Source organism: Callithrix jacchus, chromosome 5 (assembly GCF_049354715.1).
Source record: "Callithrix jacchus isolate 240 chromosome 5, calJac240_pri, whole genome shotgun sequence".
NCBI lineage: Eukaryota > Metazoa > Chordata > Mammalia > Primates > Cebidae > Callithrix > Callithrix jacchus.
The window spans coordinates 78,088,976-78,105,423 of NC_133506.1; the positions used below are offsets into that span (position 1 = coordinate 78,088,976).

The 16,448-nt window shown below is 44.8% G+C and overlaps 1 protein-coding gene across 18 annotated transcripts in view; it reads left to right on the forward strand.

The window, feature by feature from the left end:
- DNAH9 (dynein axonemal heavy chain 9) overlaps positions 1–16,448 on the forward strand; it is a 422,325-nt gene that overhangs the window by 29,100 nt on the left and 376,777 nt on the right. For 15 of the 18 annotated variants that reach the window (XR_013535589.1, XR_013535590.1, XM_078373042.1 and 12 more), the window contains 4 exons: positions 3,337–3,487; positions 6,925–7,039; positions 11,829–11,897; positions 13,817–13,943. Coding sequence is in view for 16 of the 18 variants with exons in the window: in XM_078373042.1 (XP_078229168.1) it covers positions 3,337–3,487; positions 6,925–7,039; positions 11,829–11,897; positions 13,817–13,943 (462 nt within the window). In the remaining 2 variants the exon portion in view is untranslated. Of the gene's footprint in view, positions 1–3,336; positions 3,488–6,924; positions 7,040–7,230; positions 7,348–11,828; positions 11,898–13,816; positions 13,944–16,448 lie in introns of those variants that run through there. The other 3 variants (XM_078373045.1, XM_054255856.2, XM_078373055.1) reach the window with 2 other exon arrangements.

The window sequence follows — 16,448 nt, forward strand, 5'->3', positions numbered from 1 at the left end:
TGGGTACTGAAAATGTTAAGACACAGTATCTGTGATGGGTGGGACCATTGTAGAAGAGGCTTAAATCCTGGTTGGATGGATCTGTGCTATTCTAAATATTTGGTAACCAAATGTGGCAGGTTCCATTAGCCACTGACTATATATAGAGAGAGATTCCCCTCTCCAAGCATTTGAACCAATTCCAAGGAAAAGGCTTGCATGCATCTACAAAATGATCATGTATGCCATTGACTGTCAGGGCTAAGTGAAACTCTGTTGCTCAGGTAACTCGTGGGTCTGAAACTCCATTCATGCACTAAGGATGCCCAGCCCTACCCATCATATAGATCCCTCTCTACCAGAGATGTTCAGGAGTCTTCAAGGGATGCCTCACAAGTATTCTCAAGTCACTTTAAAGTCTTTGAAATCATGGCATCTGCTACATGTCTACAGACCCCCTTTAAATTTTATCTGCCAAGAAAAGTGCTTGAAGGAGTCTTGCCATTGCTTTTCTTCTGATGGTCCCCACCGTGAAAACATCTCTGTGTGTGCTAAGGGCATACCTCTTTGGGTTGCAAAATTCCAATCCTTAAAATGTTATGGTAGAGTAAAGTTCTGGGCAGAAGTAGAGAGAGACCTTCCCTCTACTGAAGCAGCAGTGCCATATCCAGAGCTTCAAAGGGCTCATAAAAGCAGATTATATATCTTCTGACCTTGACTCCTCTTTGCAGCACAGCTTCCAACCCAGCCTATGGGAACTAGTAGGAAAACCACAACCCTCTGATCCCTTCTGCCTCCTTTGTTTCTCCCTTTTTAATGATATCACCAAAAAGAAACTAAAACTGCCTTCCTCCCAAGCCACAGCAAAAGCTCCAATGGATATAAGCTCATGTATAGAAGAGCTTTTTTCAAGGTTGGGGAGTAGGGACCGGAGAAAGTACCTGACTCTGGATCCGCTGTTGCTGCTATAAGATCATCTAACCTGCCAGGCGGGTGGCTCATGCCTGTAACTCCAGCACTTTAGGAGTCCAAGGCAGGTGGATCACGAGGTCTGGAGATCGAGACCAGCCTGGCCAATATGGTGAAACCCCGTCTCTACTAAAAATACAAAAAAATTAGCTGGACGTGGTGGCACGCAGCTGTAGTCCCAGCTACTAGGGAGGCTGAGACGGGAATCGCTTGAACCTGGGAGGTGGAGGTTGTGGTGAGCCGAGATCTCGCCACTGCACTCCAGCCTGGCAACAGAGCAAGACTCCGTCTCACAAAAAAAAGTCAGAGGCATGAATCCACAAGTACATCCAAGTCAAGGGCCATGAATAGAGGGTGCAGGCTGGCCATGGTGGTCCCTCAGTGCACACATCTGTACTTCCCCAACAGAAGATTGGAGCTACAGAACTCAGTGGAGTCCTGTTCTCTTATGCTTCCATTGAGACCGAGCTACTTTTTACTGTCTCCAGAGATCTGGGTGATTGTTTGGTGGAAGAAAGTGTGACCTTTTTTAGCACATTCAGAGTGTTCTTAGAGTGCCTTAGAATCGTTACAGAAATCCAGTCAAACTGTCAGACCTGGAAAACATCTGACCAAGGACCCCATATTTGGCTTTTCTCTGTACCTGGCCATTCCACATAACATAGCCTGGAGACCTCAGCCTCCTGGGAGCCGTCTAAGATTGTGAGCTGATGCCAGCCAGCTACTAGAGCTTGCACTCCCTCCAGGCTTTGAATGTCAGTGAAGCAAAGTGACTCAACCTGAAGGAAGGAGGTAGAATAAAGAGCATAAATTCTTAGACAAGTGCAGACTACTCAGCTTCCAGTTTTAGGACATGTGAGTGTAATCTTGCATCATGTTTCTCATGTTCATTGAGTTAAAGCAAGGGTTTCAAAGTTTTTTCTACAAAAGGACAGAGAATAAATATTTTAGACTGGGGTTACATGTGTTTTCCGTCACATACTCTTTTTTCATTTTATTATTTATTATTTTTATTTATTTATTTTTGAGACAGATTCTTGCTTTGTTGCCTGCACTGAGTACAGTGGTGGGATCTCGGCTCATTGCAACCTCTGCCTCTGGGTTCAAGCGGTTCTCCTGCCTCAGCCTGTCAAGTAGCTGGCATTACAGGCATGAATTGCCATGCCTGGCTAACTTTTTGTATTTTTAGTAGAGATCAGGGTTTTGCCACTTGGCCAGGCTGGTCTTGAACTCCTGGCCTCAAGTGATCTGCCTGCCTCAGTCTCCCAAAGTGCAGGGATTGTGGGCACGAGCCGCACGCCAAGTCCTCTTTTTAATTTTTTTAAATCTTTTTATTAAATGCAACAACCATGCACTGAGTCCACAGGCCAGGCTTGGGCAAGTTTGGCTGCCCACTGCTGTACTTTGGACCTCCTGACTTGATTCACCAGGTGGAGATGAGAGGTTATCATGGAAGTCATGTTAAGAAGCAGTACTGTAACCTAAGTATAACTGGAGTCCTACATGGCCTCATCTCAGAAAAGCATCACAATGGAAGAAACATGCAGGAGCCAGAAAGTAATTAAAAGCATTTCACATCTCAATTTTGCTGCTCTAGGAAACACTGAGGGGTTATAGCCATTTTAATCCCAGGAACACATCTTCAGCGCAAGCTCAACATCACTGCCATTCTCAGAGCACCTGCTCTCAGAAACTTGTTTTTTTGTTGTTCCCGTTTCCATCATCACCTTCCTTCTGTTCTAGGTTTTTGTTTTTGTTTTTTGGGGGTTTTTGTGTGTATGTGATGGAGCCTTGCTCTGTTGCCCAGGCTGGAGTACAATGGTGCAGTCTCAGCTCACTGCAGCCTCTGCCTCCTGAGTTCAAGCAATCCTCCTGCCTCAGCCTCCTGAGTAGCTGGGATTACAGATGCCTGCCACCACACCCAGCTAATTTTTGTATTTTTAGTAGAGATGGAGTTTCACCATCTTGGCTAGGTTAGTCTTGAAACTGACCTTGTGATCTACCTTACCTGCCTTGCCCTCCCAAAGTGCTGGGATTATAGGCATGAGCCACCGTGCCTGGCCTGTTATAGGTTTTAATTATGTAGCTCAACTTAACTTTTCTGGTGTCTTTAGTCTCCCTTTATTTAATGCTTTATCCAGAGCCTCACACCAAGCAGAGCTGGGGGTAGGTAACTCAGCAGACAGGAATTCTCTGTTAGAAGCAAAGGAGAGGAGCAAGACTATGAATATCCACATATAAATAATTACTGGTCCAATTCCACAATAACACTGTTCATCCTTCTCACATTGGCAGGCATATGGAGGAAAAACCAGGACACTGGATGTATGTAAGCATGGAAAGGTTGAGTCTGTGATTTTTTTTCTTTTTCCTTTGCCTTCCTTACAGCTGCTAGACATAGCAGGAAACCTCCTTGAAAGACCACTGGTAGCGAGGGATGCGTCTGATAAATATCTGGTCCTCATCCAAATGTTCAACAAAGATCTGGATGCAGTGAGGATGATCTATAGTCAGCGTGTCCAGGAGGAAGCAGAACTTGGTAGGCTTGTTGCAGGGGATTTTGGTGGGGATGTTCTGTTACTCGGAAGAAATGACTCATTCCTCTCGTATTTGTTGAATGTCCTTATGTGGATCCATAAATTCTCAAAGAAGAGCAACCACAGTCTTCTAGCTTGAAATTCCAGACCCCCATGGGTGACTATGGAGCTCTCTGAACTGTGGCTTTCCCTGTTTCTGGGACTGAAATTGGCAGGCTGACCCAGCATGGTACAGTCTTAACTGCCTCTGTTCAGCTGAGACCTTGGCATAATGTATGAGTTGACCCTTGATCTGTGTTGCTACACTGACTAATCTTCAACGTACCTCCATTCCATAATAAATGTTCACATGCCTGAGAGAAGTTTCTTACGCCTTCCAATGCCATAGCAACCATGCTTCTGGTGGGAGGAACCAGCAGGACCCCTCCTAAGGGCAGTACTGTGCCAAGGGGTGATGTCTCCATTTTTATTACAATGCTAGAATTGAAACAAGTGCCTTTCAGTTTTACGTACATTTATTGAGCCCTTGCTACATGCCAGGCAAGCCTATGGGTGTGGTATAATGTGGCAGGTCAAGGGAAGGAATAAAATAAATTAGAGCAAAAAGGTGGTTGTTTATAGAATGTGAGTACTGCTCAACTTGAGTTATAAAGAATGGTAACAAGCTGGGAGAGATGGTGTGAACCTCTAGTCCTAGTTCCTCAGGAGGCTGAGGCAGGAGGATTGCCTGAGATCAGGAGTTTGAGGTTGCAGGAACTATGACCCTACCACTGCACTCCAGCCTGGGTGAGAGCCAGAACCTGTCTCTAAAAATAAAATAAACAATAAATAAAATACATTCCTACAGTCAGCCACACAGTGCTTGCACATTGTGGATGCTTGGTAAGTGGTTATTGGACTGAATAGCTTATGGCATCTTAAAAATGATGGCATTTGGATGAAACAAATTGTTAACTCCTTATTATGAAAGAATTTCTGCAGTGATCTCTTTATGAAAAGAACGAACACTAGCAAGACAAGATGCATTGTGGCACCTTGAGATTCGAAGGTAGGCTATGGAACAGGGAGTTGAGCTGAGCCCTAAAAGTTGGGAGATCAACAGTAAAGGATCAGAGGCAGAGGCCTTCAGAGTAGACATGAGAGGATGCAGAAGGTGATTGGCTGGAACTGCCTACAGCCACACAAGGTGTGAAGAAGACACCCAGTCGGCCATGGCATTAGGGGTCAGCTTGAGAAGTGCTCAGAGTGCCACGTTAAAGAATTTGGAATTCATCATTGAGGCTATGGTAAATTATCAAAGACTTTTAAGTAGCTGAGTAACAGGATCTCTCTGCTTGCAAGTAGGTTTCACGGTGAGGTCATCAAGAATTGCCTCCTCATAGAAGTCATTTTGGGAAAATCTGTTGGCCAAGCATTATGTGGGATTATCCTAATGACTTCTTAGGGTCCAGTACAGAATCTGAAAACTCTAATGTCTTCAGAAGCTCTATCCGTCACAAATGACCATGACCTTGGTACCTTAAAATACCACCACCCGTCTTTCAGCTCACCCTTCTGTAGGTCAGGAGTCCAGCATGGTGCATCTGGGTTCTCTACTGAGAGAATCCCAAAGCTGAAATCAAGGCATCCGCCAGGTTGAGTTTGCATCTGGAGGCTCTGGAGGAAAAATCCACTGCCAGCCTCCTTTCTGTTGGTAAAATCCAGTTCTTCATGACTATGGGAGTGAAGTCTCTGTTTCCTGTTGGCCGTCAGCCAAGGGCCATTCTTAGCGACTAGAAGCCACCTGCATTCATTGCCGCGTAGCCACCTCCATCTTCAAGCAGCAAAAGGACGTTAAATCCTCTTATGCATCAAATCTCTGCCTTCCTCTCCTGCTACCAGCCAGAGAAAACATTCTGCCTATTTTTTTTCTTTTTTTGAGACAGAATCTCACCCTGTAGCCAGGCTGGAGTGCAGTGGCGCAATCTCAGCTCACTGCAACCTCCACATCCCAGGTTCAAGCGATTCTCCTGCCTCAGCCTCCCAAGTAGCTGGGACTACACGTGTAATGCCACCATGCCAGGCTAATTTTTGTATTTTAGTAGAGGTGGGGTTTCGCCGTCTTGGCAAGGCTGGTCTCTATCTCCTGTCCTCCTGATCTGCCCACCTTGGACTTCCAAAGTGCTTGGATTACAGGTGTGAGCCACCGTGCCTGGCCAGCATTCTGTTATTAAGGGCTCACCTGCTTAGGTCAAGCCCACCCAGGGTCCTCCTTCTCCTCCTGCTATATAATATAACATGACCACAGGAGTGAGCTCACATCATAGCCACAGTTTGTACCCACGCTTAAAGGGGAGAGGATTATTTGAGGGTGAGAGTAATTGGGGGTCATCTTAGAATTTTGCCTATCAAGGAGCACAAGCGGGAAATGACAATCATGGATCTGGACTGAGTATGGTGACACTAGGGAAGGGTGGCATCCGCGGTGAAATAAAGGAAGTGACTACTTCTCTAGCTGCTAGTTAGAAATGCCAGCTGATTCTTGCTAATCTTCTCATTTTACCAGAGAAGCTGGAAAGTGAGTTTCTTTAAAAATTGAAATCTCACATTCGTTAAATCCTGACTACCAAATATAAGCAAACACACCCAATGCCTGGGCCAACATAAGCATATCTAGTCTGTGCTAACTCAGTCAAGTCCATGGCTCCATAATCCACATGGCCTGCCTCATTCATTGTCTTACTAAATTCTCACAGGAACCCTGGAAGTTAATTAAGCAGGGAAGATATTATTCCCATTTTATAGAAGATAAAATGAGACCCAGAGTGATTGAGTTGTCTGTTTAAGGGAGTGTTTCACCCATGACTGTTCAATTAGAATCATCTTGAGAGCTTTTAAAAAACTCAATGGTGGCTGGGCGCAGTGGCTCACACCTGTAATCCCAGCACTTTGGGAGGTCGTGAGTGGATCACCCAAGGTCAGAAGTTCAAGACCAGCCTGACCAATATAGTAAAACCCCATCTCTACTAAGAATACAAAAATTAGCCAGGCGTGGTGGTGGACACCTGTAATCCCAGCTACTCGGGAGGCTGAGACAGGAGAATCGCCTGAACCTGGGAGGCAGAGGTTGCTGTGAGCTGAAATTTCACCACTGCACTCCAGCCTGGGCGACAGAGTGAGACTCCTTGAAACACTCATGGCTGGGCCCCTCCCAAGAACAATTAAATCAGAATAGCTTGGATTGGGGACCCAAGTCCCTTGAGGCTGTGAGTGTTGTCTCAGTCAGCTTTCTTCCTCTTTAACAGAACCTCCCCTTCGCAGGAACTCCATTGTGCTCCCAGGTGACTTTAGTCTGGAGGTAGGTTAGGTAAAAGAGGAGTATCTGGTGGAAGGCGTTTGCAGGGTAGAGAGGACTGCAGTGCTCTAGACTCATTTCGGTCTGTCTGTGCCGTGTCCCCAGGGTTCTCCCCCGTGCACAAGAACATGCCCACTGTGGCTGGGGGCCTCCGCTGGGCACAGGAGCTGAGGCAACGCATCCAGGGTCCTTTCAGCAACTTTGGACGCATCACACACTCGTGAGTATTGTGTTCCTGAAAGCTGGGTTTGTCCTGGGCTGCTCTTCCTGCCTTGAAATCCGAGTGTTGTAGAAATGCAACCCCCTTCACAAAGACAGGAAAGTCATCTTCCTTTCTTTCCATTTCCAGCAAGGGATTAGATACCTATTGGCCAAGCAGTCATAATATTGACACATTTGGACTGACAAGCAGGCCCCTTAGTGTTAAGTGGCTGACTCCTTTTGCTCCGTGGGATTCATTTCTAGAGGACAATGAGCCAGGGATTTCAAGGTCTGGAGAGTTCTTCCACATGTCTCCTTGCTGCTGAGGTCAGTGGAAAATAATGAAGACCAGTGTTTCCTCAGGTGCAGTATGAGGTCCTTGTAAATCAGAACAACCCTAAGAAACCTGTAAAGATGTGGGTTCCAGGGCCCCACCTGTCACTGGCTGAATCTGAATCAGCTGTGGGCTGTGAATCTGCCCCGTTAGCAAGCACCTCCTGTGATTCTGATGGTGACCAGGTTTGGAAACCATCAGCTTGCTTCATAGCTAAGGTTAGAAGGTGAGCTAGAAGCATCTCAGCTGCTAATTGTGCTATTGTGTTTAAGATGCTGCCTGAGGAAGGGCAGTCTTTCTTGGATCCCTCTTTCTAAAAGACTGAATCTTGCTGAGAGCACACAGGTTTTGGAAAACACAAGAGAAGGAAAGGCATCAAAGTCTGGCCTTTGGACTCACAGGCTTTTTGGAGTTAGGGAAAGTATTAGAGACCCCCCTGGCCTGGCCCAAGTAGGAAGACTCAACACCATCAGAGGCCAGACAAATGCAAATGAGTTAGTGAGGCAGGTGCAGTAGGACAGCCAGCATGGGGTCTGCAGGGAGCCACCAACACCCCACTCCAGCGTTGCCAAGCCAAAAAGCAGACCCAATCTGAGCAATGTCCTGACTGTTGAAGGTAAGCTGGAAACTGGATGTTGAAGGTGAACATCCAATTTTCCAATGATCAAGGATTCGATTTTTTCTCAAACTGCGCAGATCTAACAGCATGCCGGTGAGGCAGGTCTGCTCTGTGGGTGATCCATTTGCAGCATCTGCTTGGGTCTGGGCATGCTCTTTATTTTCGGATGAAGAAATGGAAGAATTGAAGAGAAATGACTTGTCTGAGATCCTAGAGACAGGCAAAGAAAGAACTGGGGAAAAAAATGCCTGGTTCTCCAGGCTCCTAATCCAGAGCACTTCCGGGGGACCTCCAACCCTGGGAAGTTTGGCGGGGAGTAGGACTGAGCCCTCATGCATGTCAGTTACGTAGCGGAAGGGTGAAGATACGTGAATGTGGTGGGGGGGCGGCAGTGCCGGGGCTGCCTCTAAAATGTGGACTGCAGTAGCTGTCACAGGTCTGGTTCCCAGGGAGCAGATCTATGATGTGTGTGCAGGAATTCATAGAGATCCTTTCAGGAACAGCACCCATGAGGGAGGGGGAATGGATTGGGCAAAGAAAGAAGCTGAGCTGCTGAGCTGCAAGAAAGTTGCAATGGAGGCCTCAGCCACTGCTCCAGGGAGCTTGGGCCCTTTAGAGCTGCCCTGCCTCTGTGCCCCAACATCAGCTTTCCTGGGGTGGGGCGTGAACTTTGGGCCAGGCAGCTCGCTTTGGCCAAGGCTGTTCCCAAAGAGGGAGGCAGCATTGCTTCTGCAGTAGCCAACACTCCTGGCTGGAGGGGACAGGGTGAGGCAGGGATGGAAGTGGGGAGGTTTGAAGGCATACCAGAGTCTGGTCCCATGAGGGAATCTGGAAGGCACGCAACAGAGACCTCTGTAATTCCTGTGAAAATTCCCCCTTGTTTTTTTTTTTGAGATGGAGTCTTGCCCTGTCGCCCAGGCTGGAGTGCAGTGGTGCCATCTCAGCTCAGTGCAACCTCCACCTCCCCGGTTTAAGCAGTTTTCCTGCCTCAGCCTCCTGAGTAGCTGGACTACAGGTGTGCCACCACACCCAGCTAATTTTTGTATTTTTGGTAGAGATGGGGTTTCACCATGTTGGCCAGGATGATCGAGATCTCTTGACCTCGTGATCCGCCCACCTCAGCCTCCCAAAGTGTTGGGATTACAGGTGTGACCCCTTGTTTTAAAAATGAATTCAAACGTATATTATGCTCTATAATAGGAAGTGACTGGTTATTAAAAATGTTTTAGATTTCTCACCATGAAGTGACATGGAGGCTGCAGGGAATTTCACTGTGCTTATTCCTGTGACTCCCCAGACCCACTTGGCAACATGCCCACGGGAGAAGCCTCACTCTGCCCTGGCCTCATTCTTCTCTAGATACAAAACTGACACCTGGGGTTAGGGCCTGTGGGGCTGGTGGAAATCACACAGCCTGGGAGGGGAGAACGCCCATTTGGGCTGAAGCATGTTCCACCTCTCCTTGCTGTCTGGCAGATGCATCTGCTCATTCACCACGAGAGTGAAATGAGTAACTGGGGGAAAAAAATGCCAGCAAATTCAGTGCTTTCTCTGCAGGCGAGAGAGCTTCTGTGGAAAGCTCGAGGGATCTGGTAAAGAAATCCTATGTTAGTTTAAAGAGCAAGTGGATTTTCAGGAATCTCTGTAGTAAGCTGCCTCATTTTGCCACCAGGACAAACAGAAACAATCCTCCACATAGTTAGTGTGAAGGTTTTGAAGAATTAAAGAGACTTCACCAATTTTTTTTTTCCAGGAGATGACTTTCATTAGTGTTGCAGTGAGTGCCAAAACCAGTTGTAACAGTGCCTCGAGCCACATGCTCCTCTGTGGTCTTTAGCATTTCGGCTGAAGCCTCCGTGTGTGTGTGTGTGTGTGTGTGTGTGTGTGTGTGTGTACATGCACACAGTGTTTATGAGTGTTATATGTACATGTGTGCACACCTACATGTATGTGCATTACATGTGCACATGTTTCAGGGGTAAAAGCTGGGAAGGACCCTCATGTAAAAACATGAAGAAGTGGTAGTGTTTCTGATCACATCTTCTAGATGGATTTCAGAAAAGGGGAAATATACATATTTAAATATATATAAAAGGCCAGGTGTGGTGGCTCACGCCTGTAATCCCAGAACTTTGGGAGGCCAAGGCAGTCAGATCACAAGCTAAGGAGTTCGAGACCAGCCTGGCCAACATGGAGAAACCCCATCTCTACTAAAAATACAAAAATTAGTTGGGCATGGTGGCATGCTTCTGTAATCCCAGCTATTCAGGAGGCTGAGGCAAGAGAATCACTTGAACCTCAGGAGGTGGAGGTTGCAGTGAACCAAGATCATGCTACTGTACTGTAGCCTGAGTGACAGAGCAAGACTCTGTCTCAAAGAAAAAAAAAATATATATATATATATTTTTTTAATATACATGTACCTACCTAGATATTTACCTGGCATATAGTGTTATAAACAATCATGCATCACTTACCAATGGGCTTATGTTCTGAGAAGTATGTTCCTAGGCAATTTCGTTGTGATGTGAACGTCATAGAGTGTATTTACACAAACTTACGTCTGTGGTGTAGTGTATTGCTCCTAGGCTACAAATGTGCTATGGTCCAGCGTAGCCTAGGAGCAATACGCTGTATGAGCAATATGCTCTATGGTCTAGTGCATTGCTTCTAGGCTACAAATCTGTGCAGTGTGTGACTGTCCTGAGTATCGCAGGCAATTGTAGCACTGTGATAAGTGTTTGTGTGTCTAAACATATCTGAACATAGAAAAAGTACAGCAGGCTGGATGCAGTGGCTCATGCCTATAATCCCAGCACTTTGGGAGGCCAAGACAGGTGGATCATGAGGTCAGGAGTTTGAGACCAGCCTGGCCAACATGGCGAAACCCCACCTCTACTAAAAAATACAAAAATTAGCTGGGCATGGTGGCATGTATCTGTAATCCCAACTACTCGGGAGGCTGAGGCAGGAGAATTGCTTGAACCTGGGAGTCAGTGGTTGCAGTGAGCTGAGATCATGCCATTGCCCTCCAGCCTGGCAACAGAATGAGACTCCATCTCAAAAAATAAATAAATAAAATAAAAAGTACAGCAAAAAATATGGCATACAAGATAAAAAATGGTACACTTGTGTAGGACACTTACCATAAATGGAGCTCACAGGATGGGAAGTTGCTGTGAGTGAGTCCATGAGTGGGTGGTGAGTGAATGTGAAGGCCCAGAGCATTACTCTACACTTTCATATGATTGGCAGCACAGTAGGTTTGTTGACACCAGCATTACCACAAGCATGTGAGCAATGCCTTGCACTGTGTCACTAGGCAATAGGAATTTTTCAGCTTCATTAAAGTCTTATGGGACTGCTGTCGTATATGTGCATATATATTGACCAAAAGGTCATGTGGTGCATGATTGTGTATAACAATTGATGGTCTTAAATACAGAGAACTATAGCACCTATAATTTTTTCATATTTCAGTTTCCCTTTTATTGAAATTTTTGAAGGACCTCATTTACCTTGTGCATGACTGGCTCAGCTAGGTGAGGGTGTTGGAGCTTCAGGCCCAAAAGGTTATGAGAACTCTGTCACTTGCAGAGCTGTTTGCATTTCAGGAAGTGCAGATGCCCTCTAGTGGCCAGAGTAGGATGTTCGGGAAGAAGAAGGGTTCTATCAGGGCTACTTGGAAAGCAGCCAAGGAGCTATTCACGCTCTTTTAAAGACTGCATTGCACTCCAGCCTGGGCAACAAGAGCAAAACCCTATCTAAAAAAAAAAAAAAAAAAATGCAGTTTGTTCCTTGGATTATTATTTTGACTTCTAATTCTGTGTCACTTTTTCTCTTTGGTACGAGTAGTTGCATGGAATCTGCAGAAGGAAAGCGAATGAAACAAAAATATGAAGATATGCTTTCATTGCTAGAAAAGTAAGCAACTTCTGGGATTGTGTTGGTCTGCAAATCACACAGCCTCCACGATGCCTTTTGCAGCTCCTAGTTTGTGCAGATTCCTCAGTGGCTCTGAAGTATCACTGTGTGTTTTATGTTAAAACCACAATATTTGTGAGTATGGTATTTCCAGGTTGCAGACACAGGATCTCTGGTGGAATTCAGCTCTATTCTGGAAAAAAAAAAAAACTTTTCCAGTGTAGTTTTTTGGGAATGTGAACTAGCTCTAGGATTGGGGCGCTACTCGTGATACTCCAAGATTGGAGTCACGGAACATTGCAACAGCTGCTTACTAAGCAGAAAGCAACAGTGCATGCTGCACAAAGAGGAAATAAGTTAAAAAATACTTCCTGCATCATATTATGGAGAAAGCATAAGAGTGAAAATTTTATATGACTTCAGAGTTGTTCCTGCTTTAAAGCTGAATGAGTCTTTCGGGGGCTCAGGGTCTGGAAACAGCCATTTTTTTCTCCTTCTGCCATTTGCTCTTTCTCCTGATTCAGGAGGCAGAACCAGAGCATAATTGTAGCAGTTCCAATTATGATTGTGATTATGCTTAGCATTGTTTCAGACAAATTAGCTCATAGCACCTGTATCTGCCAAGTAACACACATTCCACCCCTTTCTCCTCCAAAATAACTTCAAGTCCATCCACTCCTCTTTGTCTCCATCACCAGCATCTTCACAAGAGACTGGAACTTCTTCAGGCTGAACTGCTGCAGTGGCTTCCTTACAGTCCTTGTTCCCTTCAGATCTGTTCCCCTCAGTACCCACATTGTTACCAAATACAATAATGTCACCACAGCCACCACCAGCTGAGAGGCCTTGCAGTGGTTCTCCCAGCCTCCTTAACATGACGTGAAAAGTCCTCCTTGAGGTGATCCATGCCCCCCACCCGCCCGCCGCACCATCACCTCCAGCCTCTTCCAGTTCTTGTTTTAAGTACTCAGCCATGCTGCTTCTCACCTCTCCCCATTGGCCATGCCAGGAATGCTCACTCTCCCTTCGCCACCCAACCTCTGCCCCTCCTCTGAGACTCAAGCAAGCATCTCTTCATCACCTCTCCTATGAAACCTTCCCTGACATTCTTCTTATCATCCCCAACCCTCCATCTCTGCCATTAGGTGCCTGATGCCCTTTACATTTCTTTAGGATTGCACCAGCTGCACTGTGTCAAGGTGATCTTTTGTTTACCTGTGATCCGCACCATTAACTGCCTTTACTGTTAGGTACTCATTCATCATTTTTATCCCCCAATCCCAGCACATAGTAGGTACTCAGTCAGTGTGTAATGACTGAATGATGTACGTCCATAAACTACATAAAGATTAATGTGAGATGGCTCATGCCTGTAATCCTAGCACTTTGGGCAGCCAAGGTGGGCAGATCACAAGGTCAAGAGATCAAGACCATCCTGGCTAACACGGTGAAATCCCATCTCTACTAAAAATACAAAAAGCTGCCTGGCCATGGTGGCACGTGCCTGTAATCCCAGCTACTCAGGAGGCTGAGGCAGGAGAATCGCTTGAACCCAACAGGCAGAGGTTGCAGTAAGCCAAGATCACACCACTGCACTCCAGCCTGGGTGACAGAGTGAGACTCCATCTCAAAAAAGAAAAAAATTAGTGTGAAAACAATTCTTCCCTTGTAATTGCTTCCAACATTTACTGAGACTAATCACAACTTCCTTATCCCCCTGAAAGGCGGTCTCATGGAGTCTTTCTCTTCTCTGATTGAAGCGACGTTCCCTTTAGAAATTTGTGGTTACCCACAGAAGCTGATCCAGCCTGGCTGGGTTACTGACTAGTAGCACCTTCAATTCATGTTGCAGATCATGACCAGGCACTGAAGAGTGGGGAGGCGGCTTATGAGGTGGCTGTTGTCTCTGACCCTTGCAGGTATGAGACAAGACTTTATGAGGACTGGTGTCAGACGGTGTCAGAGGAGTCACAGTACAATCTTTCCCAACCACTTCTGAAACGTGACCCAGAGACGAAGGAGATCACTGTCAACTTTAATCCACAGGTCAGTCAGCTAATAATAGCTCTCTTTTGGGTGCCTGAAGAACTACTTTGGACTCTGTTGATTTCAAAGGCATAAGGATTTTTTTTTTTTTTTTTTTTTTTTTTTTTTTTGACACAGAGTTTCACTCTTGTCACGCAGGCTGGAGTGTGGTAGTGCAATCTCAGCTCACTGCAACCTCTGCCTACTGGGTTCAAGCTACTCTCCTGCCTCAGCCTCCCAGCATAAAGACTTTTTATAAGAATATGCAAAAGGCTGCTCAAAATAATTGGTACCCTGGATTTCTTTTGTGGGGTGAATCCTGGGGTATGGTGTTTTATTAAGTTGTCCATGTTCACATTTTTCACTGGGTTTTCTCAATATTTTGCTTTGATTTTGTGCAACAGGAAATATTGCAAAAGGTCGCCACTCATTTAGTAACAAACATAGCCCACTGAGCCTACCTTGAATACTTACCGTGTCTGATGGCGATTGACTACACGCTGGAGGGCCAACCAAATTCATGGAAGACTTGGCTCCTACCCTCAAGGAACCCACGGTCTAGTTGGGGGTCAGAACCTTAACATGCAAAATTTTATCTTCACTAGATGGCATATGGTAAATCCCAGGAGTGGCTTTGGAAATAAGACTCTAGATTAGGGTTCTCAACTGGTGGTGATTTTGTCCTCCTGGAAACATTTTTGTTTTGTCAAACTAGGCAGGAGTGCCAATGGCCTTTAGTGGATAGACACCAGTGATTCTGCTAAACTTCCTGCAAGGCACAGGACAGTGTACCAGAACAGAGTTGCTTGTCCAAAAATGTCAGAGGGCTGAGGCTAAGAAAGTGCTTCAGATGGTCAAAAGGGTGGAAGACCGGTGGGGACTGTAGCAGCCACAGAAAGTTTAATGCTGGAGAAAAATGATAACTACAGGTTAGTTTGTATCAAAAATAACATTACTCGGGTCGAAAAAACTGTATTGGCCACACTGAGCTAAAAGCAGTCAACTACGTCTCCCCTGATGGCCTGTGCTACAGGAATGCACTATAGATTGAGCTGAAAACCAACCTTATGGCATACTGGTGTCTTTCAAGAAAATTGCAAACATCACTTCCTTCTGTGCAATCAAAGTCAACAAGGAATATGGAGAATTAATTTCTTCACTTTGGCAAGACATGAGTCTGTTTAACTTGCTGAACTCCTTGGATCAATTTTATTGGCATTCACTGTGAGCAATATTGAGTAATAAATGCCTAAAGAGATGAATATCTGGATTACCAAGCAGGCAGCAGTCTCCATGTTGAAATATAGTAATTAAGTCCTTGATATAAGTCCTCAGTATAAGATATGTTACTATATAGTAATTAAGTCCTTGGTATATGACCATATGTTGTCCTGTATTGAAGATGGACCAGCCTGTATATACTCTAAGGGCAAGGAGCTTATCTGTCTTAATGTGTAGCACATAGGGCATACTTTATAGATGCTGGCAGGTGTTAGAAGGGAAAAGAGGGAGAAAAGAAGAAAAAGATGGGGAAGGGGTAAATATTAATACCTAAACTATAATGTGAGTTGATGGGGGACAACTACAAGCTTAAGACGTTGAAGAAGAGCACAAACACCCCTCAACACAGCTTCAAGCAGTGTGGCCATAGCTGGGCTATTAAGAATGAACAGTAACACACTTATCAGTAGAGAGGGACACGATCAGAAATTTGCCCCTTTGGGGACAGGGTAAGAATTATATAGGTTAATTTTTTCAAATTTATGTAAATCACTTAAATTATTTTAAATGTCTTATTGGGCATTTACATTATTTTACAGTTTCACCAGTCTGCATTTCATCGATTCTAGGAGGCATCTTTTTATAGCTCTGAAATGGGAATGTTTATAGTTTAATAGAATGCATTTTTTCCTTTTTTTCTTTTGTTCCACATAAAATAACAGTGAATCTTACAATTGATGACATCTTAAATTGGATAAAACATGGTATAAATAATGCTACAACAAATATCCCTAGTTTTTATTGTATGCGTTCTCGATTATTTCTACAGGATAAAAGCCCAGAAGTGGCATTTCTGGGTGCAAGGGTATTCACATTTTGAGACTTTTCATGAATATTATCAACTTGTTCTTTAGAAAGATGAAACTGAGTCATTTTCCTGCCAAGAAGATACTGTTCATTTCTTCAAATAGTTTCTAGACTGTTGAACTAAAAAAAAAAAAAAAAAAAAAAAAACCTCAATGTAGTTCAATTTGCATATATTTGATTACTGGTAAATTTGACTTTTTATCATGAGTTCATTACTCATGTATATTGATTGTTCTGTGTACTGCTTGTTCATGTTCTTTGCCCATTTGCTAGTGAAAATACCCTCTCTTCCTGTGAATTTGCTAGGACATTTAAGAAATATGTGACAGAAACTAAGAAATCTTCTCCAAATATTTTTGCCAGTTTAAATGGCCAAATATGTTGGCCATTTTATGTTGATATTTTATGCACAAAAAAATTTATGTTTTATTTTGCAGT